The following is a 24,260-nucleotide window of genomic DNA, read 5'->3' as shown; positions in this document are numbered from 1 at the left end:
CCGGTGACAGGTGAATTCCGCCCCGGCCCCTCCTGCAGCGTCTCCTGGGGCCCCTTCCCCGCCGACACAGGAACCGAGCCCTAAGCGGAGCCGGCTGCTGGCAGCCCCCGTTTACACGGCAAACCCCGACCGGGCAGGGCCAGGAGCCGAGGGGGGTTAGCATTCCCTGGGCCCCTCCTCTCCGACCCATCCCCAGGGGGCGGATCCGCCCGGCCCCTCCCCACCAAGTGAGGGACCCCCAGCGACCAGGCTCTGGGGCTACCCCCCCCCGGCACGGAGCCATTGTCGGGGGGCGATAAGCGCCCATGCCGCCGGCACTGGGGACGCCAGAGGGCCGGAGACAAGGGGCTGGAGCCAGGAGTTCGCTGAGCCAGGCTCGCGGGGGCTGCCGGTGGCTCTGGGCTTTCGCTGCGGGGCCACAGCACCCACAGACAGCTGCAGAGACGCCCAGAGGCGCCCGGGCGCCCAGAGGAGCGCGGGGGGTAACCGGGGTAGGACGGCAGGTCGGTTTGCACGTGCTATGGCCCGGCCCGCCCTGCACCCCGCACCCCTGCGGCGGAGGGCCGCAGGGCAGGAGCCGGGGAAAGGTCCCGCCAGGTCCAGAGCGACTTGGCCTGAACGCCGCGTCCCTGGCAGGCCGGCTCGCTCGGGCAGGAACAGGGCCGTGTGGTCCCAGCCAGCTCCCGACCCCACTGCAACAACGTGCAAACCGCCGGCCTCACACCCGCGGCGGCGCTGGGTGTGCAAAGCCCAGGGTTACCGGCACGCAGGGAATAAGGGACCAGGAGCCCTGCTGCTCCCCCCGCCCATCACAGCCCCCCCGCGGGCCGGAGCCCTCTCCGCCCCCCCCAGCGCTGCGGCGAGCATCAAGGCCCCCGGCTGCACCTTTCCACCGCGGCCAGGGGGCTCCGGGGCGCAGACTTTAGGGGTGTGAGTAAGGTACAAGGCCAACACACGGACACGCAACCACACCCCCCACATGCTAGGGGCCTACGTGATTTACCCACACCTCCCACACGCCATCTCCATCAGCACAGCCATACGCCTAGGGGATTTACACACACACACCTCCCCCTCCATGCACATACCCTCACTTCCATGCACTCACACATCTGCACACTCACACGGGCAGGCCCCGCCCTCTCAAATCCAGGCACACCCCAGTCATGCTCCCAGACCACATCCATTCACAACCATGCTCTCAGGCCCACACCCCTCATCCAGCTACAACCATGCACACCCCCACAGCCACGCACACTCACACATCCACCGCGATATCCCCACGCACATCCATGCACACCCCCTATATACCAATGCACACCCACCCACCCCTATAAACACATACCACATCCATGCACTCAGCCAGCCAGCCACACATGCACATCCACATATACCTATGCACACACATCCATGCACACCCATACACATACATCCATACCCCTATATCCATGCACGCTGTCACATCCACATGCATGCATACACAGCGATGTACACCCCTATATATCCATGCATACACACCTCTATCCACACCCCTATGTATCCACGCGCGCGCACACACACACACATATCCATGCAAAGCCCTATATATCATGCACACACACCTCCATCCACACCCCTATGTATCCACGCACACACACACACACCCTATATATCCATGCACACACCAGAGAACCATGCACACCCCTATGTATCCATGCGCGCACGCACACACACACATCCATGCACACCCCTATACATCCATGCACACCCCAGAGATCCATGCACCAACACCTCCATCCCCGCCCCGCCCGCACGCACGCCCCCTCCCCGGCAGGCCGTGTGTGGCACGCTCCCTCCTCGCCCCGCCTGCCCCGCTGCCGCTGCCACCCTCTGCCCCCGTCCTTCCCCTGCGGGCTCCTGCCCAGACGTGTCGGGACTCGGGCTCCGGGCGCAGAGGAACGCAGCGCGATCCCAGGCAGAGCAGCCGCCGCAGCCCCGGTGCGAGCCGGGCCGGGACCCTGCCCGGTGCGCTCTTCGCCAGGGGACGGTTCCAGGCGGCTGCGAGGCGCAGGGAGGCGCTGAGCCGGAGGCAGCTGGAGAAAGCGGCGGGGAGGGGGAGCGGCTGGGGCTCCACGTGCTCCTACAAGATCCAGGGGAGCTTGTCCCCCCCCCCCCAAGGAGAGACACACACACCCCCGCACGCGCCCAGCCCCAGGCACCGGAGCGCCCCGCCCGGGGCGCACAGGACAGGCAGCTGTGAGCAAAGCGAGGCCGAGTGGCAAAGAGAGAAGCCAAGGGGGGGCTGGGTGGGGGGGGCAGCCTGCCCCCTCATTCTGCCTCTGCCAGCCCCCTGAAGCTAGGCCCCCCTCCCCGGCTGGAGGCTTGGCTGGGGGGCGGAGGGGCAGGACCTGTCCACATGGAGCCTGGAATGAGAGCAGCTCTTCCCCCCGCAAGCAGCCAGCGGCTCCTCGGAACTTTGATGTCCTCGTAGAGGGGGGAGCCGCCCTGCCTGGTCCATGTAGTTGGGGTTGTGCTGGGGGGTGGGGGGCTGGGGGCTGCCCACGGCGAGGATGGCCCAGTCCTGCTGGGACTGTCAACCCACCAATCCAGGCGGGGGATCCCTGAGGTCCTGAGGAGCGGAGGGAAGTGCAAGAAGCAGCGAGAAGAGACAAGAACCAGCAGCAGCCGGGGAAACCACCACGGGAAACCCCCCTCCCCCCGCAAACCCGAGCCCGGCGCGGCTGCCAAGCCAGCGGGACACAAGATGGGTCTGGCCCTGCTGCCCGGGTTCTGCCCCCTGCTTCTCCTCGGCCTCTGGCTGCGAAGGTAAGAGACCCCCCCCCCGCCGCGCTCGGGCTCCGCTCCCACTTCCTAAACTCGCCTGTTTTTAGCCGTGGTGGAGCCCCCAGGACCCAGGCTTGTGTCCTGGCCATTGGTCCCTCGCCAGCTGCCCCGTGCTCCCGGGAGCTGAGTCGCGCAGCCACCCACGGGCCCCAGGAGAGGCGATGTCACTTCGGAGCCCTTTGGGAATCGCAGCGCGCTCTGCCTCTCCGGAACGCGACGTTTAACCGGATTGTCAATGTTCTGTGACGGATTCGGGAGGATTATTTCCCCCGTGTGCTAACCACCCCCCTCCCGTCCCCTCCCGATAATCCGCTTCCCTTCCTAGAGATCTCCTCCGCCGTGTGGAAATTCTCCCCGGAGGGGAATTTGCTTTTCCTCGCAAGTGCCATGGAAGCCGCCTCTGCTCGGCCTTGCTTTCTGGGTCAGGCGCTGATTGGCGGACCAGCCGGGCGAAGCCTGACTCCGGCTCGCCTCCCGCGGCGTAAACCGGGAGCAGCGTCCCTCGAGTTGCCCCGTGTGGCACCCCGGCTACGCGAGGTCAGAACCCAGCCTCCGCCGGGCCCACCCGGACCGCAGAGCAACCCCTGTAAGGGGGAATTGTCCGTCTGCTCGGGCAGGGCTCGCCGCGGCTTGGAGATAGAGCCGGGCGACTCCTGGCCCGCTCCGAATCGGGTCCTCTCCTGCTGGAGCATGTGGAGAAAAGAAGTTCAGAACCAGCTGTCCCGCCACCTGCTCGTGTCTAAAGGAACCCCCCCCCCCCAGCTCCACTCCCACACGACCAGGCCGGGCTGGGCTCCGCTGCCCACCTGCAAATGGCTCACAATTCAGGGCTAAGGAGGGAGTTTTGTCTAAACAGAGGCCCAGGACTCCTGGGTTCTTTCCCCAGCTCTCTCATTGCCTTGCTGGCTGAGGTGGGCCAAGTTGTGTCCCGGGGTCGGTTCTAGGGTCCCATGATGGGGGGGGAGTGGGTATTTGGGAGGTTTCGCTGCCCCTATTTAAAAAACAAGGAGTCGAGCGGCTAGTTCGAGCCCTGGACAATCTGGGCTTCAAGCGTAGCAGCCGGTCCATGTGGCTGCCAGGCCGGTGTATTGCTGGGGTTAATTAACACGAAGATTCGCATGTCAGGACAGTCCCCTGGGAGTTTGTTTGCCTTTCCCGGGCTGCACAGAGGGAGGTTTTACCCACCGGTGCCGGGGGAGGCGCAGGGCGCTCCCCGACCAGCCCCTGTGCAGGGCGGGGTTCGGGAAACGCCCCCGGAGCCTGGCGCTGGGCCCTCCAGCTGGAAGCGCAGCCGGGGGTGTCCTTACTCCAGGCAACTCGGGGTCTGTCCGGGCAGGGAGCGCTGCACCCCCCTCCCTGGAGGGGGACGGGGCGCCCCTGTGGCCACCCGAGCTGGGATGCGGGGGGGGCGCTCCCGAAGGGCGGGGCCAGGAGAACCGAGCTCTTTTGGTCGGTAGGTCCCTTTCATCCCAAATACGAGGGAAACAGGGGCTGGGGGTGGGGAGCCGGCTTGTGCCCCACGTCCAGTACCCGGGGGACCCCGACGTTCCCCCCTTCGCTGGCCATGACCCCCCCGCATCACAGGCCACTCCAGCCGTCTTCCTTTGAGCTCCCCGGCTCCCCCGCCAGCTGCCAAACTTCCGGGCGGCGGGCAGGGAAGGGTTAACCCCCCCCCCCCTTTCCCTCCTCTGGCTCGCTCCAGCTCCTGGTTCTGGGCTGGGTCTCCCCCCCGCACAGAATGTGTTGACGCTGGAACGTGTATTAATTAAAGCAGCAGCAGCCGCAGCCTGTGACCCGCGGGCCTTTCACCGTGAAATCGTGTTTAAACCCACTTAGTCCGGGGGGGCGGGGCGGGGGGGCGATGCGGCAGCGCCGGGGGATCAGAGAAGAAGATGACAGCGGCGGCACATGATTTCCAGCCGCCCTGGCACGCCCCCCCCCCCCATTGGATTGGGGTGGGGGCTGGCGGGAGAGGATGGAGCGAAGGAAGAAGAGGGGCAGGAGAGCAGAGCAAACCACCCGGAAGTCAGAGACGTGTGGGGCTGAAAGTCTCTTGGCTTGGGACATGCACAGCGGGACTGATCCTGATCTGACAGGCGGGGGCAAACCAGGAGTGACTCCGAATCAGGGTCAGTACTTGGGGAGCTCCCTGCTCCGGGTGTTAAGGTTGCGCCCGCTCCCCTAGCGACTTCGGCGGGGCCACTCCGGATTGGCGCCGGAGCGAGCTGAGCTCCGAGCCTAGCCCCTTGGCACTGAAAGGAAGAACTGGTTTAGTCCCCTGGGTGTAAAACGGCGTCCAGGGGAACACGCCTGGCCTGACTGACAGACCTGATGGGAGCCCCTCGATGAGTTCCAGCCAGGGCAGATTTCAGAGTAGCAGCCGTGTTAGTCTGTATCCGCAAAAAGAACAGGAGTACTTGTGGCACCTTAGAGACTAATGAATTTCTTTGAGCATAAGCTTTAGTGGGCTACAGCCCACTTCATGCAATGCATAGAATGGAACACACAGAAAGATATTTATACATACAGAGAACATGAAAAGTGGGAGTAGCCAGACCAACTGTAAGAGGCCAATCAATTGAGATGAGCTATTATCAGCAGGAGAGAGAAAAAAACTTTGAAGTGATAATCCATGTGACCCATAGAAGGTGTGAGGATATTTTAACATGAGGAAATAGATTCAATTAGTGTAATAAATTAATGGAGATATCCCATCTCCTAGAACTGGAAGGGACCTTGAAAGGTCATCGAGTCCAGCCCTCTGCCTTTACTAGCAGGACCAAGTACTGATTTTGCCCCAGATCCCTAAGTGGCCCCCTCAAAGATTGAACTCACAACCCTGGGTTTAGTAGGCCAATGCTCAAACCCCTGAGCTATCCCTCCCCCAATGACCCAACCATTCCCAGTCTCTGTTCAAACCTAAGTTAATTGTATCTAATTTGCATATTAATTCAAGTTCAGCAGTCTCTCTTTGGAGTCAGACCAAGCCCAGCGCCTCCCGTCACCTGGCTGGCGTCCGGCACTGGCTGCAGGGGGCTCGGCCTTTGAAGGCGCCGGCACTGTGGGGCTCTTCTCTGGCTTTGGTGAATCCCAGAGAAAGGCCCGAGTCAAGCGGCAGAGCGGGTGCAGAGGGACCCCCCGAAGAAGTAGCGAAGAGGCCTGTTCCAGGCCTGACTTGGACAGACCCCGGGAGCTGGGCCCAGACGAGGAGCTCAGGAGCTGGGCCCTGGTATGAAGGGGCGAACCTGTGCTGTCCCCACCAGGCTTTCTGATGATGCCCCTCCGGGACCAGGACCCTGCCGCTGGGTGACCCTCAGCCCCCCTCCCACGTGCTTTCAGGCCTCCACTGGCTCCTGAGATTCAACGAGGCCGGGACAGGGAGGGCGGCCTGGCCCCTGGTGCCAGCGACAGGCCCGGGCCCACTGGGGTGGCCCTAGCACAGCCGACCTGGGAGCCCCACGCTGAACATGGACACAGCCTGGGAGCACGGCGCAGAACATGACCTAAGAGGGACAAGCCGGCCCGGGCCAGGCCTGAGACTTCCCAGCGGGTGCCAGAGAGAGTCGCCCGGCAGAGCCCAGCTTGACTTTCAGATCCCTGGCAAGAGGGTCTCGGGCACAGACGCCGCCGCGGGGTGGAACATGAGGTTCTGCCAGTGGGGAGAGAGACAGGAGACGAAGGGCCGGGCTCCATGGTCACCTTTCCTGCAGCTAGCACAGAACAGCATTACCTGGCTGGGCTGCGACATGGGCACCTGTCCCCACGCCCCGCACCGGCGCCCCACAGCCCAGGGCTCGGTCCCTGTCTTCTAGGTGCTCCAGGGGTCCGGGCTGGAGACCCAGGCAGAGCTCTGCTCCTCAGGCCCCATGGGGCATTCTGCGATCGGGGGGAAACTCGTCCAGGCAGGGGACAGAGCATGCTTAGGGCTGGACGCTGACTGAGGGAGGAAGGACCATCCCAAACCTCCCAGCCCCTGCTCCCCGTGCCAGGGGCATTTCTCTGACCGACCTCCGCTGACAGAGACACAGAGCACCGGAGATGTTAGAAAACTCAGTCCTGCCCCGGACGCACAGCTCCCCGTCTGGGAGAGGGTTAGAGAGAGCGAACCCCCTGGCACAGATGGCAGTCCTGTTGTTTAATGCACACTGGTAGGTGCCCAGATACCAGGGTGATAGGGGTGGGACACGAACCTGGATAGACCAGCAATAGAATTTCAACATGGCAGCAGGGCTGATGCTGAGCCCTGCATGCTCGGTCCACGCCTATCCCACAGGAGACACAGGGACTCGGGGAGTCTGATCTCAGTGACAGCCTGCAAATCCGGGGTAACTGCACTGGAGGGGGTGAGCCCCATCACTGACTGGCCCTCGGCTTGGTTAATGAGCCAAAAGCTTAGGTGGTCACCCAAACCGGGCCTGGGTCTCTGGGGCTGCTGTCCATGCATCCCCACATGTCCTCCCACCACCCATCCTCATACACCTCCTCTACCTATCTAATCTCTCATACCCTCCAATCTATCTCTACACACACCCTCTGTCTAGCCATCCACCCATTCATCCCCATACACCCTCTCTGCTGTCTGTCTCCATATACACCCCTAGAATCATAGAAGATTAGGGTTGGAAGAGACCTCAGGAGGTCATCTAGTCCAACCCCCTGCTCAAAGCAGGACCAGTCCCCAATGAAATCTTCCCAGACAGGGCTTTGTCAAGCCAGTCCTTAAAAACCACTAAGGATGGAGATTCCACCACCTACCTAGGTAACCCATTCCAGTGCTTCACCACCCTCCTAATGAAATAGTGTTTCCTAATATCCAACCTAGACCTCCCCCACTGCAACTTGAGACCATTGCTTCTTGTTCTGTCATCTGCCACCACTGAGAACAGCCGAGCTCCATCCTCTTTGGAACCCCACTTCAGGTAGTTGAAGGCTGCTATCAAATCCCCCCTTACCCTTCTCTTCTCTCAGACTAAATAACCCCAGTTCCCTCAACCTTGCCCCAGCCCCCTAATCATTTTTGTTGCTCTCCACTGGACTCTCTCCAATTTATCCACATCCCTTCTGTAGTGGGGGGAGGGGGGGGACCAAAACTGGATGCAATACTCTCCAGTGCCAAATAGAGGGGAATAATCACTTCCCTCGATCTGCTGGCAGTGCTCCTACTAAGACAGCCCAATATGTCATTGGCCTTCTTGGCAATGAGGGCACACTGCTGACTCATATCCAGCTTCTTGCCCACTGTAACCCCTAGGTCCTTTTCTGCAGAACTGCTGCTTAGCCAGTTGGTCCCTAGTCTGTAGCAGTGCATGGGATTCTTCCTTCCTAAGTGCAGGACTCTGCACTTGTCCTTGTTGAACCTCATCAGATTTCTTTTGGCTCAATCCTCCAATTTGTCTAGGTCACTCTGGACCCTATCCCCCCCCTTTTTTTTTTGGCTGCTAGGGGTGGCCAAAACCCTGGAGCCAGCCCTGGTTCCTGATCACTTTCCTCTCCTCCAAGTGCTTCAAAATGGATTCCTTGAGGACCTGCTTCATGATTTTGCCGGGGACTGAAGTAAGGCTGACCCGTCTGTAGTTCCCCGGGTTCTCTTTCTTCCCCTTTTTAAAGATGGGCACTACATTTGTTTTTTTCCAATCGTCCGGGACCTCCCCCGATTGCCATGAGTTTTCAAAGATAATGGCCAATGGCTCCGCAATCACATCCGCCAACTCCTTTAGCACCCTCGGATGCAGCACATCCGGCCCCATGGATTTGTGCTCATCCAGTTTTTCTAAATAGTCCCGAACCACTTCTTTCTCCACAGAGGGCTGCTCACCTCCTCCCCAGACTGTGCTGCCCAGTGCAGTAGTCTGGGAGCTGACCTTGTTTGTGAAGACCAGGCAAAAAAAGCATTGAGTACATTAGCTTTTTCCACATCCTCTGTCACTAGGTTGCCTCCCCCGCTCAGTAAGAGGCCCACACTTTCCCTCTGTCTGTCTGTCTAGGTTCTGATCTTGGTTCTCTTCGCCGCCCTGTTCCACACATGACAGGTGTCGGTCAGGTGACTTGGTGCATGACTAGAAGGTGCCCAGATACCGCAGTGATGGGCTGGGATAAGAGCTGGTAGCGAAGAGGTCTGTCGAATCCTCTCCAAGCCTGAGGCAGAGCTGGAGAGCCCGTGGAAAAGAGGCTGCTGCTGGGGATTTCTGGCTGCCTACCCATCCCCCCATCCCCTGCCCCGACTCCCCACCCCGCTCCAAATCCAGCTCAGAATCGCTGGGCTGGTGGGCGGGTCTCTCCGGGGCCGGGCTCCACCGGACGTGTGGGGACTTTGCACTGCGCGGCGGGGGCCTCCCCGTGACTGGGACTCTACGGGGCTTTCCCCTGGCGCCCTGGGCGGGCGAGGCGGCAGGGCAGGGCGCTGAGCCTGGCTCTCCCTTCCCTTCCAGCTCCTGCGCCAACGAAATCCTGGGCCTGAAGCTGCCGTCGGAGCCGGTGCTGAACGCCAACACCGTGTGCCTGACGCTGCCCGGCCTGACGCGGCGCCAGCTGGAGGTGTGCGTCCGCCACCCCGACGTGACGGCCTCCGCCATCCAGGGCATGCAGATCGCCATCCACGAGTGCCAGCACCAGTTCCGGGACCAGCGCTGGAACTGCTCCAGCCTGGAGACCAAGAACAAGATCCCCTACGATAGCCTCATCTTCAGCCGAGGTAAGGGCCGGGGCGCCGGCCCCCTCCGCCCCCTGGGCACACTGCGCCCTCCCCGCCGCTACGCCCGGGGCAGGTCCTGCGCCGGGCACCCTGCGGCCTCGGAGTGAGCTGCCCAGGCCGGGAGCTACAGAGCCAGTGGGAACCCCAGGGGGTGGCTGGGTACTGCAGCCCCAGCTCGGAATCCCTTTTATATTCCGACAGCCGAGGCCTGTTTCTTCTCCGCGCCCCTCTCCCGAGCCCCACGCCCGCCCCGCGCCTGCCCCAGACCGCCCCAAGCGTCTCTCCGAGCCCCAGCACCGTTTGTGCGCCCCTCACTCCGGCAGAGCTCTCTCGGGCCCCGGGGGCAGCGGGCTTTGTCTCAGGAAGCGGCTCGCTCGCCTCGGAAATGCAGCCAGCTCTGGGGTGGGAGGTGGCAGGCGGCCAGCAGCAGCGCCGCAGGATAGGATGTGAACGGGAATCTTGGTAGTCACTAGGAAGTGCAGGGGAAAGGAGGGGATTTGGGGGGACCGGATGTGATCCTCCCCGGCAGTGGGGTGACCACCCCAACTCCTCACGTCCAGGGTCGGTTCCTGCAAGTCTGTACCTAGGGACGGAGCCGCCTGCTCCGAGAAAGCTCCAGCAGGTCTCAGGGATCCCCCCGGCATCCGACTCCCTGCTCTGGGATCGCCCCCCATGGATCGGTCCCAGCTCCGGGACAGACGCCTCCCTCTGTGACCCGACCCCCACCACAGCCAGCCGTCCCGCGGGAACAGTCCCTTGTCCCGTGGGGGGAGCCAGACCCGGGCTGTGGAAGTCCGGGCCCAGACCCGCTCCGGGAGAGCGGTCCTTGCGCAGCCTTAGCGGGCTCCCTGAACCCCTGTGGCGCTCGGCCCGCTCAGCTCTCACTGGTTTCAGGGCAGGGTGCTGGGCAGGATCGGGCCCTTGGCAGCTCGCTCACGGGCGATGCCCCCGCCTTGCCCGGCCTCCAGACAGCTCTCTCCAGGGCCTGCCCGGTGCTGGGGTCCGAGGTCCCTGCATCGCCCGAGCCGGCCCAGCCCAATGTCTGCTTCCAGCCCTGTAGCCCCAGGGGGTCAGAGGCCCCTCCCCAGCGGCGCACGGCTACAAGTAACGGCAGCGCTCAGCTCCTCCTGCTCCGTCAGACACACCCCGGGCTGCGGCGCGCTGGGCTGCAGCGGAGCCCGATTCCCACCCACGAGAGAAACTCTCATGTGCAAAGCGCCCAGAAAACGACGCGCGGGCACGGTTGCGTTAGTGGGAAATACCCCAGCCCCGGGACTACAGGGGCTCTCGAGGCCGGGAGAGGGGGAAAGACTCGGCTAATGAATGTAGAGCCGGAGCTTTGAAAGCCTCCCTGGCGCGAGCAGCGCTCACTCGCGCCAGTAGGTTCGCTGTCTCCATGGGGAGACTGACCCCGGGTGGGAGGAATCCGGATTAGATCCGGTTTATTCACAACGCAACGCTGAGGAAGCCAAATGTCATCACAGATCTGTAGCTAACCTGAGGGCCCAACTCCCCAACTTCCAGCTGAGACGAGTCAGTGTCTTGCCAAACACTGGCTGCTTAGTGCTTCGTTGGCAGCCGCCTCGGGCATCCCCAGACCAGTCGCCTGCCTGTTTGCTGCTCTCTCGGGCAGCGGTTCAGAGTGACAGGAACGGAGCTGGCCCGGGGCGAGCCGGCAAGTTGTGTCGGGGCTCAGAAGCGGGTCGGGAGAGCGGGGCTAGGACCGGGCCGAAGGCTCCCAGCCCTGGGACGGGTGTTGATCGTGTTCCTCCCCGCTGTGGAAGAGGCTGAGCCCGGTGCTTCAGGCCAGCCAGAGCTGGGAGGCGCTTCAGAGGGGCCCAGCCGAGCCAGCGGAGGGGGAGGACAGCAGCGCCCATCCCCGAGTTTCTGTCCCCGCCCGTGCTGGAGACAGGGCCTGGGCTCCATAGGCCGCTGCTGCTCCTCTGACCCAGGAGCAGGGCCGCGGGGGGCAAGTGGGGCAATTTGCCCCAGGCCTCCGCCCTGCAGGGGCCCCCACGAGAATATAGTATTCTATAGTATTGTAACTTTTTTTATGTAAGGGCCCCCGAAATTGGTTTGCCCCAGGCCCCCTGAATCCTCTGGGCGGCCCTGCCCAGGAGGGCATTGGGGCAATGCCTAGCTGCGGATTTGCAATGACTTTGATCTCGGCCCACCTGTAGCATTGACGCTGGGGCATGTTATTGTCGGGTTTGGGGCGGGGCCGAAACGGGCGGTTCTCAGCGTCCCAACGAACCCCGAATCCTGCCCGCCGCTCGGAGGGGGCTGGGACTTGGGAAATAGACGGAGAATCTGTTGCGCCCACTGGCTCCCGTGGGAGTCATTGGATCTGGAGGGAACCTGGCCAAGCGCCTCAGAAGTGACCAGTTCTTTGGGGTGCCCAACCTGAGACCCCCTTGGGGGGCCCTGGACCTGCCCGCTGATAATCGGGGCAGCGGGAGCCCAATCACCGGAGCGATTTAAACCGGACTGAAGAGAGTCCTGGAGAAAGACGCCAGGAAACCATCCTGCCCCAAGTCCTGGCTCTCAGCCCACTGACTCGGCCACACGCCCCACCTGGCCAGGGGCTGTGCGCGGGGCGGGCCAGGCCCACGCTCTGGTCTCGGCAGCTTTTTGCTGCGGCCTCTGACTTCAGACTTCTCCCAACCAGGCGGACCCGCCCCGGGGACCTGAGCGGGCAGGGATGGAGGGGTGGACAGCGCAGGAGCGTCCTCTACAACCCAGGACGGGGATTGGAATGGCCACGGGTCTCCCAGTGCGGGGTGTGCGCGCTGGGGCAGAGGGCGGGCACGCAAACCACCGCCGGGAGCTAAGAGCCAGGGCGCACGGTAGCCGGCCCTGCCTGGTGGGCTCGCTGGCCTGGCGGGTTTCCAAGCGGCTCCGCGTCTCGGAAGAAGGCGGCTCCGAACTCCGCTTTGCAAACAAACCAACCGGCCGTGAGAGCAGGGGGCGCTAATGGCCGCCCCCAGGCCCCAGCCGAGCGGCCCGCGGGCTGTAATGCGCGCGGCTCCCCCGGGGCCCGGCTCCCGCTCCACGCGCTGCCCCCGCGCGCTGCCCCCGGGATCTCCAGGCGCCCGCGGGCTGGTTGCTCGTAACCCGAAGTGACAGAGCCCTTGAATCTTTCATCGCGTTCCCGCTGCCGCGCCATCAGCTCAGCAGAGCGTGCGCCTCCCTCCCTCCCTCCCTCTGAATTATGTGTGGGGGTCGCTCGCTCCGAGTCCGGCCGCCCGGGGGAGTCACGGAAGTGGATCGGCAGAAGAGCCTCGCCAAAGAAGAGCTGCGAACGACCCCCCTGGCCCTAAACCTCCCGCTCGCTCGGCTCAAACGCGGGGTTCGGGCACAAGCGCCAGGTGAGCAGCCGCGGCCCGGTCCTCCTGGCCACAGGCGCCGCCTGGGGTCTTTCTATTGCACCCGGCATCCAACGCCTCTGTCCATGGGAATGCAGCCCCCTCCGGGGTGGGACGCGACCGCGCCCAGCAGCGCCACACAACAGTTTAGGACAGGAAGTGACGCGCCGGGCTGTGTTCAGTAGACACTGGGGTTTTAGGGAGAGGAATAAACCACCTGAGCCGAAAAAACAAGGAGGAGTCCGGTGGCACCTTCAAGACGAACAGATTTATTTGGGTATAAGCTTTCGTGGGTAACAAACCCACTTCTCCATGCATCTGAAGAAGAGGGTTTTTTACCCACGAAAGCTTATACCCAAATAAATCTGTTCGTCTTGAAGGTGCCACCGGACTCCTCCTTGTTTTTGTGGCTACAGACTAACCCGTCTGCCCCCCGATACTTGGCACCTGAGGCGGGCACTGGTCCAATGTGCAGCTACACCTGCACCTGGAATCCTGGGCTCTCGAGTGACCCCACGTGGGCAACGCCTGGGGTTTTACGTCTCCCCAGGGAGATGGCACCTCCACTGGCATGGCACCCTTAGCACCTCCGGGGGCCTGGCAGGGATGCACAAGGGGTTTTCCTGGGGAGATCTCCCGTCCGAGGGCTGCCCAGACTCAGCTCTGCAAAGCCTGCGAGACCACAGCCTGAGGCGAGTGAGCGGCTAGCAAATGCTTCTCCGAAACGTCCAGGGCCTCCCGTCCGGGCTCACCCGCCTCCCGTCTCCCTCTTTCTAACCTCAACCAGCCCCCGGCACCAGGCACTCTCCTCCCCAGCTCCCGTCCCGGCCTCCGCCCCTTGCTGAATCTCCCCACGGCTGGGTCTTAGCAGCTCTGGCCCTGTGTCCGCTGGGCCTTGGCCTGCCCATTCCTCAAACCCCAGCCACGCCAGGGCTTCCCGGGCTGGGAGAGACGCCCTCTCCGGGGCACCAGGCAGCACCGAGCAGTCGGCCGGGCCCACTGAGACTCGTGCTGGTGCCAGGAGAGCTGCTGGGAAGAACATTGTTTGAGATACAGGGGAGGAGATAGTGGGGTCTACTGGCTTCTTGGGACAGGTTTCTCCCAGTCAACCCCTGGCCCAGCGGTTCCCAGCCAGCCATACCAGTGGCATTTCTAGGGTACAGCCAGCAGGTCCGGGAGTGGTCTCCTCACGCAGGGCACGTTCCAGCCGCGGGGTTATTTCAGGGAAGGCACGTCTCACCAGGCCTGATGCAGAGGGGGTTTTGTGAGGCAGGCCGGGGGCTCGGGGGTGCCAGAGCCAGGCAGGCGGGGGCAATATCGGCTATACACTGTAATGATGAATGCAGATAGCTTCTCCATCGGCACAGGCTGCTCTGCCTGCCGAGTGCGGCCCTGCTCATGGGCCTACGCGGGACAGACCTGGTCCGTCGGCCTCGTGCCAGGCGACGCTCGCCCCGTCGACAGGCGCGTCTCCACCGGCTGTTGCGGGTGTCTAGGTAGAGCAGCCACCCTCCATTTCTTTATGGGTAGCTGGGAGGGAGGAGGGGGAGGGGGTCCCGGAACTTATCTCTTGTAGCGTGGCACCATGGGCTGGAGTTGGGTGCGCACGGCCATTCTCCGCCCCGTGCAGGCATGGCAGGGGCACGTGAGGCCCCAGCTGAGATCGGGGCCCCGTGGTGCTGTGTGCTGCCCAGCCACATGGGACCTGATCCCAGAGGATTTAGGTGCCTAAAGATGCTGACTGGCACCTGGGAGGATGTTCAGAGGGTCAAAGCAGGTTTGGTGCCTAATTCCCAGAGATTTCAAAAATGCCTGTAGGCACTTTTCAAAATCCCACCTATCTGCCTCTCTGGGCACCTAAATCCCTTGTCCCTTAATGCTCACCCTAAAGAGCTTAAAATCCAAAAAGGCAGGACACAGGGGAAAGGGCAGCACAGAGAGGGTGCGCTCGGTGGTCTCCTGAGCCCCGCTGCAGCCCCCTAGCCACTTGGGCCTGGCTCCACAGAGGTATTTAGGCACCTCCTTTCCACTGAAAGGTGCCTAGGGGTTGTTGTGGATCTGGGCCTGACCACCCTGAAAACAAGCAAGCCTCCCCGGGCTGTCACTCCCGTCACTGCGACTGGACTGGCAGTGGAGAGCGGCCGCATTCTCAGAGCGGCGCGTTCGGAAGCTGCATGGAGGCAAGTTCCGATCTGCATGGAGGAATTTTGTGTCTGGCGTGTTGCCACGGCCTGGTAGGTTCACCTGCAGTTTAATTAGGAAAAGAGGGAGGGGGAGGGAAGAGGAGAGAGAACAGGAAACATGTTGCAACTGGCAGCATCCCCGGTCCTCAGAGGAGCCGGGCACCCGCTCTGCCCCTTTGCGTGGGCAGAACTCCTGGAGCGGGGCAGTTCTTGGAAGGCCATTGGCGCGGCCCTGCTGACACCATGCGATGGGCAGGGTCTGGAGGTTTGGCTGAGCGCCCCAATTCCTAGGAACTTCCAGGAGCCTCCTGAACCAGTCAAACCAGACCAGAAATCCCAGGCGATTTGGGAGAGGTCCAGTGTTTGCTGTGTCAGGCTGGGAACGGCACCGATCAGCCGTTCCCAGCGAGGTCCCAGGAGCACGGCGAGCCGGTACCAGGAAAGGTGATGGGAAAACCTCAGCGGAAATTGCTCCAAACTCAAAAAACTGCCCGGGGTTTGGTGGCAGGTTCTGGTTGGTTCTGATGGTGGCCTAGAAAGAACCACAGCCTGTTAATGGGGAGAGGTGACTGCATGACTTCAGCTCTCCATCCAGCTCCACTTGGCCCACACCATGATGGTGTCGACACCAGCAGGAGGTCTAGGTCCCATCATGCAACACTCTAGTTTGACCCAAACAGGCCACATTGCATGCTGGGATTGTAGTCTCTACAGAGTCTGCTTCCACATTAAAGAGGAAGGCAGCAGTAATTGGCTCAGTTTAATGCAAATTAATTAGTGTGACCTTTTTATAAGTACATCAGACGCAGGAAGCCGGCCAAACAATCAGTGGGGTCACTGGACAATCGAGGGGCTAACGGAGCACTCAAGGAAGACAAGGCCATTGTGAAGAAGCTAAATGCATTATTTGTATCAGTCTTCACTGCCAACTTTGTGAGGGAGATTTTGAGCCATTCTTGTTAGGGACAAATCTGAGGAACTGTCCCACATTGGGGTGTCAGTGGAGAAGGTTTTTGAACAAATCAATACATTAAACAGCAATAAGTGACCAGGACCAGATGGTATCACCCAAGAGTTCCGAAGAAACTCAGATTATGAAATTGCAGAACTAGTAACTGTGGTGCGGAACCTATTGCTGAAATCAGCCTCTGCACCGGATGATTGGAGGATCGCTAATGTGACACCAATTTTTTTAAAAGGCTCCAGAGGCAATCCCAGCAATTACAGGCCGGTAAGCCTGACTTCAATACCAGGCAAACTGGTTGAAACTATAGTAAAGAACAGAATTATCAGACACGTAGATGAACACAATATGTTGGGGAAGAGTCAACACGGTCTGTGTCAAGGGAAATCATGCCTCACCGATCTATTAGAATTCTTTGAGGGTGTCAACAAGCATGTGGACAAGGGTGATCCAGTTAATATTATATACTTGGACTTTCAGAAAGCCTTTGAGGTGGTCCCTCACCAAAGGCTCTGAAGCAAAGTAAACTGTCATGGGATAAGAGGGAAGGTCCTCTCATGGGTCAGGAACTGGTTAAAAAACAAGAAACAAATGGTCAGTTTTCACAATTGAAAGTGGTAAATAGCGAGGTCTCCCAAGGATCTGTATGGGGACCTGTGCTAGTCAACATACTCATAAATTATCTGGAAAAGGGGATAAACAGTGAGGTGGCAGTTTGCAGATGATACAGAAGTACTCAGGATAGTTAAGTTCAAAACTGACTGCAAAGAGTTAGAAAGGATCTCACAAAACTGGGTGACTGAGCAACCAAATGGCAGATGAAATTCAGTGTTGATAAATGCAAAGCAATGCACATTGGAAAACATAATCCCAACTATAAATATAAAATGATGGGATCTAAATTAGCTGTTACCACTCAAGAGAGAGATCTTGGAGTCAGTGTGTATAGTTCTCTGAAAACATCCACTCCATGTGTAGCGGCCGTCAAAAAAGCGAACAGAATGTTAGGAACCATTAGGAAAAGGATAGATAATAAGAGAAAATATCATACTGCCACTATAGAAATCCGTGGTACATCCACACCTTGACTTCTGGTTGCATCATCTAAAAAAGAAATTAGAATTGGAAAAGGTACAGAGAGGGGCCGCAAACATGATTAAGGGTTTGGAACAGCTTCTGTATGAGGAGAGATTAAAAAGACTGGGACTGTTCAGCTTAGAAAAGAGACGACTAAGAGGGGATCTGATAGAGGTCTATAAAACCATCACTGGTGTAGAGAAAGCGAATAGGAAGTTTAATTTACCCCTTCACATAACACAAGAACCAGGGGTCACCCAATGAAATTAATAGGCAGCAGGTTTAAAACAAACTGAAGGAAGTATTTCTTCAAACAATGCACAGTCAACCTGTGGAACTCCTTGCCAGGAGATGTTGTGGAGGCCAAAAGTATAACTGGATTCAAAAGAATTAGATAAGTTCATAGAAGTCCATCAATGTTATTAGCCGGCTGGTCAGGGATGCAACCCCCTGCTCTGGGTGTCCCTAAACCTCTGACTGCCAGAAGCTGGGACTGGACAATAGGGGATGGATTGCTCGATAATTGCCCTGTTCTCATTGTTCCCTCTGGGGCACCTGGCATTGGCCACTGTCGGAAGACAGGATACTGGGCTGGATGGACCATTGGTCTGACCCAGTCTGGTTGTTCTTACGTTCTCCTGGTAAACTGTCAACACTCTCATGGTTGGGTCCAGTTTGGGCAGCCCATAGTGTACATGAAGCCTGCATAGATGAATTCTCCCAAGCATGAAAAGCCACACTGGAATCTGAGCTGCAGCTGGGGCTGGTGTCTTCAGAATTGCTGTCAGATAGCGCCTGGTTCAGCAAGGTCTTTGCGCCTGTGCACATGGGGGTTTCTGTGGAAGTCGATGGGCCTGGCTGGCTCAGAGCTGTTGTGTTCTGCTGCAGTGTCCTGGGGAAGTTGACTTTCCCATGGCCTCTCTAATAGCCTCAGAGTCTGTGTAGGCTGGAGCTGTAACATCCTCTGTCGTCCCAGGAGGGCTCTGGTGACCCAGGCTGTGCCGTCACGTTGCAGCGTCTCCCTGGGGCAGGTTTATTCGTGCTCTCCTGCGCCATCCACGGATGGGCTTCTGGGAAGTGCCTCTGCTAAGAGACAGGAAGTGACTGTGGCTGTTGCCTGCAACTGTACTGCTCCCTGTTTCTGACCCCTGGTGGGTTCGAATGTCAGACAACGCTTAAAACAGTCCCGTGCTCTCATCAGAACTGCAGTGCTTAGCGACGGCCAGACCTAGGGTGCCCAAGAGTTCCCAGGCTCACACCCCCTTTTTTCAGTTGCCCAAAACTTTCCCCTTTTGGCCTGCAATTTTTTCAGGTTTGGGCTCCATCCAAGCGTGAATCTTTTTGGAAAGTTTGAGCAAAACTAGGCCCGTCCTTACTGAGAACAGGTGGGGAGGGAGAGACGTGGGCCTGCTTGTAAATGACCAATATCACCGCTGTTTTGAACAGCTCTTCCTCTGAAGCCAGTGGAGCTAGAAAAGGAGGGTTTGGAAGAGAACTAGGCCTGAGGGAGGAGAAGTACATGATGTGCTGGTGAATATTGTCCTTGATTAGGCTGGCTTGAAAGGGTTAAAAATAAATCATTGTTTGCAGATGCACTGGAGTTCATTTGCTAATAACAGCGATGGTGCTTTGCTTTGTAACAACTACTCCCAGTGCTCTCTGCAAGGAGAACATCACAGCGTGGCTGCGAAGTGAAAAACTTCCCACTGTTAAGCTTGGGCACTGAAAGAGGCAGGGCCCCAGGGCATGAGTTTGTCAGACCTTATTGGAGAGGCAGGGAGCGGATTCTGATTGCTTTTAAGCAGCGCTTCGTTAATGTGACACCAGCGAATTTTAAAAATGAACGCACAAATCGGCAGCGTGGCGTTCTGTGAAGGGTTCACGGCTGCATTTTGTTTCCGTCTCATAAGATCATAGCGGCTGGCTAAGCAGACGGCAATGAATCATTGAAAAGCCACCAGGCTTTGGGAAGCTTGCTAAGTACCCGAGAAATACACCAGGGAACCTTTTCACTCGCGCGCCGGCAATCAAACCGCGGGCAGCAATCAAAGCAGCTTCACCTCGAATGGCACAACCATGACTGGCAAATGAGACGGGCCGAGTCGCAGCTCCGCAGATCGGTGCCCCACCACAGACATGGCCAGGGCCGAGATAGGGGCCTGTCATGCCTGCAAACAGAGAGAGCAAGTCTCTGGCCAGGTGGAAAGACGCTCGTGCCATTAGGTCGCTAGCTACCCTGGTCCCAGGCTCAGGCCAGAGCTGCTGCAACAGTTTTCACCGAAAAACATTTTCCGACAAAAAACCTGGACATTTTGGACACCCCCGTCCCAACCTTGTTTTGATCAAAAATGGTCAGTGTGGTTGTTGAAAAACCCAAAGCCCGAAAAGCAAAAAAAGCAACAACAAAAAAGGTTTTAGGTTTTTCAACAAGAACCTGAAATATTGCAGCAAAAATGAAAAATATCCATTTGTGTCACAACATTTCTCACGGGGGGGAAAAAATCTTTTCCCAGCCGGCTCGGCTCAGAACCTCAGGCTGAGGAGACTCAATGAGAAAAGTCAACAGGACCCTCCTGCTTCTGCCCAGTAGCTTTTGCCTCTGACGCAGAGGTGCTGGCACTAGGGGTGCTGGGGGGGCCGCCGCACCCCCGGCTTGAAGCGATTTCCATCATGCACAGGGTTTACAATTTGGTTCAATGGCTCACAGCACCCCCACTATACAAATGGTTCCAGCCCCCCGATCTGAAGCAGCTTTTATTAACGGTCCCCACTCTGCACCCCAGATCTGCTGCCTGCAGAGATGCCCAGCCTGTGCCGCTGGGGGCGGGGGGGGGGGGCGCAGTCTGAAGACGCTGTTGCCCGAGTTCTCCGTTCACGGAGCTCTTTGACATCCAGCTGGAGCGGCTCCGCCAGCACGCCGCGTGCTCACTGCAGGCTGGGGCTGGCGCGAGGCGAGCTTTCCAGCTGGGCATCGCTTTGACAGGCCGTTTCGGGGCCTTGTGGGAGCTGGCTCAGCAACATGCTGTTTGCGCTCATGTTCTCCCCGTGTCTTGGCCCTCGCCAGACCCCTCGGAAGGGGAGAAGATGGGGGGGGGGTTAGCATGGGAGCGCTGGCTCCTTGGGAGCTGACCCGGCACGAGGGGCCGATCCTGGACCCTTGTCCTCGCACAGCATCCCTCTGGGAACCGGGATTACTGGGGGCTGCAAGACAGAGCCCTTAGACGGTCCTGCCCCTGTTTCTCTTTTAGCCTCTGTTTAGAAGCCAGCCCTGTCCCCGCTCCCGCCCGCTGCTCTGATACCAGCCCCCCCTTCCCAGAGTCCCTTCACTTGGTCGACATTCTCCTGGCAGTGAGTGCGAAGGGGCCTGATCCTGGGCTCCATGCTCTGTTTTGACTCTGGCTCCAGACGGATTACGTCTGCGGCCTGCCCCATCGGAATCCCCAACAAAGCCCCAGTCCCCGGCCCCGTACAGTCCCCAGCCCCCGTACAGCCCCCGGCTCTGTACAGCCCCTGTCCCCCATACAGCCCCTGACCCCGTACAGCCCCCAGCCCCTGTACAGCCCTGTACAGCCCCTGGCCCAGTACAGTCCCCGGCCCCGTACAGCCCCCAGCTCCATACAGCCCCTGTCCCCCATACAGACCCCGACCCTGTACAGCCCCCAGCCCCTGTACAGCCCACAGCCCTGTACAGCTCCTGGCCCAGTACAGTCCCCGGCCCCGCACAGCCCCCAGCTCCGTACAGCCCCCGGCCCCCATGCCAATGGGAAAGATGCTGCTGGAGGCCAAAGGATGGAAGACACTTCACGCACTGGCCCCTCCTGCCCCAGCTCTTGCCGTGCGCCCATGGTGTATGGCACACCCGCGGTGTGGCTCTTTCCCTGCCAGTGGAAGCAGCCCGGGGGCACCGCTGGATTCACACACTCACTGGGAGCTCTTGCCCCAGCTCTCAGGCAGAGCAGGGTGACTGTGGTCAGTGGGGCTCTGGGGATGCCCCGGGCAGACAGGGAAGAACTGGTAGGGGAAGTAGAAGTGGGTGGCAACCTGGGCAGCAGTGACCATGAGATGGTCGAGTTCAGGATCCTGACACAAGGAAGAAAGGAGAGCAGCAGAATACGGACCCTGGACTTCAGAAAAGCAGCTTTAGACTCCCTCAGGGAACTGATGGGCAGGATCCCCTGGGAGAATAACATGAGGGGCAAAGGCGTCCAGGAGAGCTGGCTGTATTTTAAAGAAGCCTTACTGAGGGTGCAGGAACAAACCATCCTGATGTGCAGAAAAAATAGTAAATATGGCAGGCGACCAGCTTGGCTTAACAGAGAAATCTTCGGTGAGCTTAAACTCAAAAAGGAAGCTTACAAGAAGTGGAAACTTGGACAGATGACTAGGGAGGAGTATAAAAATATTGCTCGAGCATGCAGGGGTGTAATCAGGAAGGCCAAAGCACAATTGGAGTTGCAGCTAGCAAGGGATGTGAAAGGTAACAAGAAGGGTTTCTATAGGTATGTTAGCAACAAGAAGGTGGGAGGGAAAGTGTGGGCCCCTTACTGAATGAGGGAGGCAACCTAGTGACAGAGGATGTGGAAAAACCTAATGTACTCAATGATTTTTTTGCCTCTGTCTTCACCAACAAGGTCAGCTCCCAGACTACTGCACTGGGCAGCACAGCATGGGGAGGAGGTGAGCAGCCCTCTGTGGAGAAAGAAGTGGTTCGGGACTATTTAGAAAAGCTGGACAAGCTCAAGTCCATGGGGCCGGATGCGCTGCATCCGAGGGTGCTAAAGGAGTTGGCGGATGTGATTGCAGAGCCATTAGCCATTAGCTTTGAAAACTCATGGTGATTGGGGGAGGTCCCGGATGACTGGAAAAAGGCTAATGTAGTGCCCATCCTTAAAAAAGGGAAGGAGGAGGATCCGGGGAACTACAGGCCAGTCAGCCTCACCTCAGTCCCTGGAAAAATCATGGAGCAGGTCCTCAAGGAATCAATTCTGAAGCACTTAGAGGAGAGGAAAGTGATCAGGAACAGTCAGCATGGATTCACCAAGGGCAAGTCATTCCTGACTAACCTAATTGCCTTCTATGAGGAGATAACTGGCTCTGTGGATGAGGGGAAAGCAGTGGATGTGTTATTCCTTGACTTTAGCAAAGCTTTTGATACGGTCTCCCACAGTATTCTTGCCGGCAAGTTAAAGAAGTATGGATTGGATGAATGGACTATAAGGTGGATAGAAAGCTGGCTAGATCGTCGGGCTCAACGGGTAGTGATCAATGGCTCCATGTCTAGTTGGCAGCCGGTTTCAAGCGGAGTGCCCCAAGGGTCGGTCCTGGGGACGGTTTTGTTCAATATCTTCATTAATGATCTGGATGATGGGATTAATTGCACCCTCAGCAAGTTTGCAGATGACACTAAGCTGGGGGGAGAGGTAGATACGCTGGAGGGTAGGGATAGGGTCTAGAGTGACCTAGACAAATTGGAGGATTGGGCCAAAAGAAATCTGATGAGGTTCAACAAGGACAAGTGCAGAGTCCTGCACTTTGGAAGGAAGAATCCCATGCAGGGCCGGCTCCAGGGTTTTTGCCACCCCAAGCGGCCGGAAAAAAAAAAAAAAAAAAAGCCGCGATCACGATCGGCGGCACTTCGGCGGCAGCTCAACCGTGCCGCTTTCTTCTTCGGCGGCAGGCCCTTCCCTCCGAGAGGGACCGAGGGACCCGCTGCCGAATTGCCGCCGAAGAGCCCGACGGGCCGCCCCTTCCCCTTGGCCGCCCCAAGCACCTGCTTGCTGAGCTGGTGCCTGGAGCCGGCCCTGATCCCCTTCACTGTTACAGACTAGGGACCAAGTGGCTAAGCAGCAGTTCTGCAGAAAAGGACCTGGGGATTACAGTGGATGAGAAGCTGGATATGAGTCAGCAGTGTGCCCTCATTGCCAAGAAGGCTAACGGCTTATTGGGCTGCATTAGTAGGAGCATTGCCAGCAGATTGAAGGACGTGATCATTCCCCTCTATTCGGCACTGGTGAGGCCACATCTGGAATATTGTGTCCAATTTTGGTCCCCCCCACTACAGAAGGGATCTGGATAAATTGGGGAGAGTCCAGTGGAGGGCAATGAAAATGATTAGGGGGCTGGAGCACATGACTTATGAGGAGAGGCTGAGGGAAGTGGGATTGTTTAGTCTGCAGAAGAGAAGAGTGAGGGGGGATTTGATAGCTGCTTTCAACTACCTGAGGGGGGTTCCAAAGAGGATGGATCTAGACTGTTCTCAGTGGTGGCAGATGACAGAACAAGAAGCAATGGTCTCAAGTTGCAGTGGGGGAGGTCTAGGTTGGATATTAGGAAACACTATTTCACTAGGAGGGTGGTGAAGCACTGGAATGGGTTCCCTAGGGAGGTGGTGGAATCTCCTTCCTTGGAGGTTTTTAGGGTCAGGCTTGACAAAGCCCTGGCTGGGATGATTTAGTTGTGGATTGGTCTTGCTTTGAGCAGGGGGTTGGACTAGATACCTCCTGAGGTCCCGTCCAACCCTGATATTCTATGATTCTATGACACCCTGGGGGGCATGGAGCAAGGCATCGAGTTGGGGGTTGCTGGTTAAGACCAAGGCTGCCTTGCACTCCCTCCCCCCCCCCCCCCCCGGGGTGAGCTGCAGGGAGCAGAAGGCTGGCGTGGGGATTGAGCCAGGGAGGCCCAGTCCGAGGGGCAGGAAACGCAGTATCCACACCGGGCGGCTGTCCTGGGGACCCCGATCGCATCCCGTCCTGTGCGCTCCAAGCGGGAGTCTGCCCAGCAGAGCAGTTGCCCCTTCCTGGGCTTCCCCGCCGCCCTCGCACCTTCCTCACCCGGACCTCAGCCTGGGAGGGGCTCTTTGCCCCCTTCCAGCTCTCACTTCCCCTCAAGGTACCTGAGCAGCGGGGACCGGGGGACAAGGGCTTGGGCAGGACTCCTGGGCTCTGGGGCCTACTCTGCTGCTCACTGACCTTGCGTGACCTGGGGGAAGGCGCCTCCCTGCTCCAGGCTCCAGTTTTCCCGTCTGTCCAAGGAGACTCACGATCCTGACCCGCATTCACAGGACGCTGCAGGCTTCTTCTGAGGGCTCGCGCTCAGGCAGTGCGTGATGCGAACACCGACCCATGCCCCCAGGAAGCAGCTTTCCAAAGGAAGGG

General features: G+C 59.1%; 1 protein-coding gene across 1 annotated transcript in view; it reads left to right on the top strand.

Moving 5' to 3' along the window:
* The first annotated feature begins 2,743 nt into the window (after positions 1–2,743).
* Positions 2,744–24,260, top strand: part of WNT10A (Wnt family member 10A) — a 41,933-nt gene continuing 20,416 nt past the window's right edge. The window contains exons 1-2 of the mRNA XM_065413279.1: positions 2,744–2,805; positions 9,252–9,514. Coding sequence (XP_065269351.1) covers positions 2,744–2,805; positions 9,252–9,514 — 325 coding nt within the window. The remainder of the gene's footprint in view (positions 2,806–9,251; positions 9,515–24,260) is intronic.

This window comes from Emys orbicularis, chromosome 11 (genome assembly GCF_028017835.1).
Source record: "Emys orbicularis isolate rEmyOrb1 chromosome 11, rEmyOrb1.hap1, whole genome shotgun sequence".
Classification (NCBI taxonomy): domain Eukaryota; kingdom Metazoa; phylum Chordata; order Testudines; family Emydidae; genus Emys; species Emys orbicularis.
Note: the sequence above shows the minus strand (reverse complement) of the source record. Positions and strands in the feature narration are given on the sequence as shown.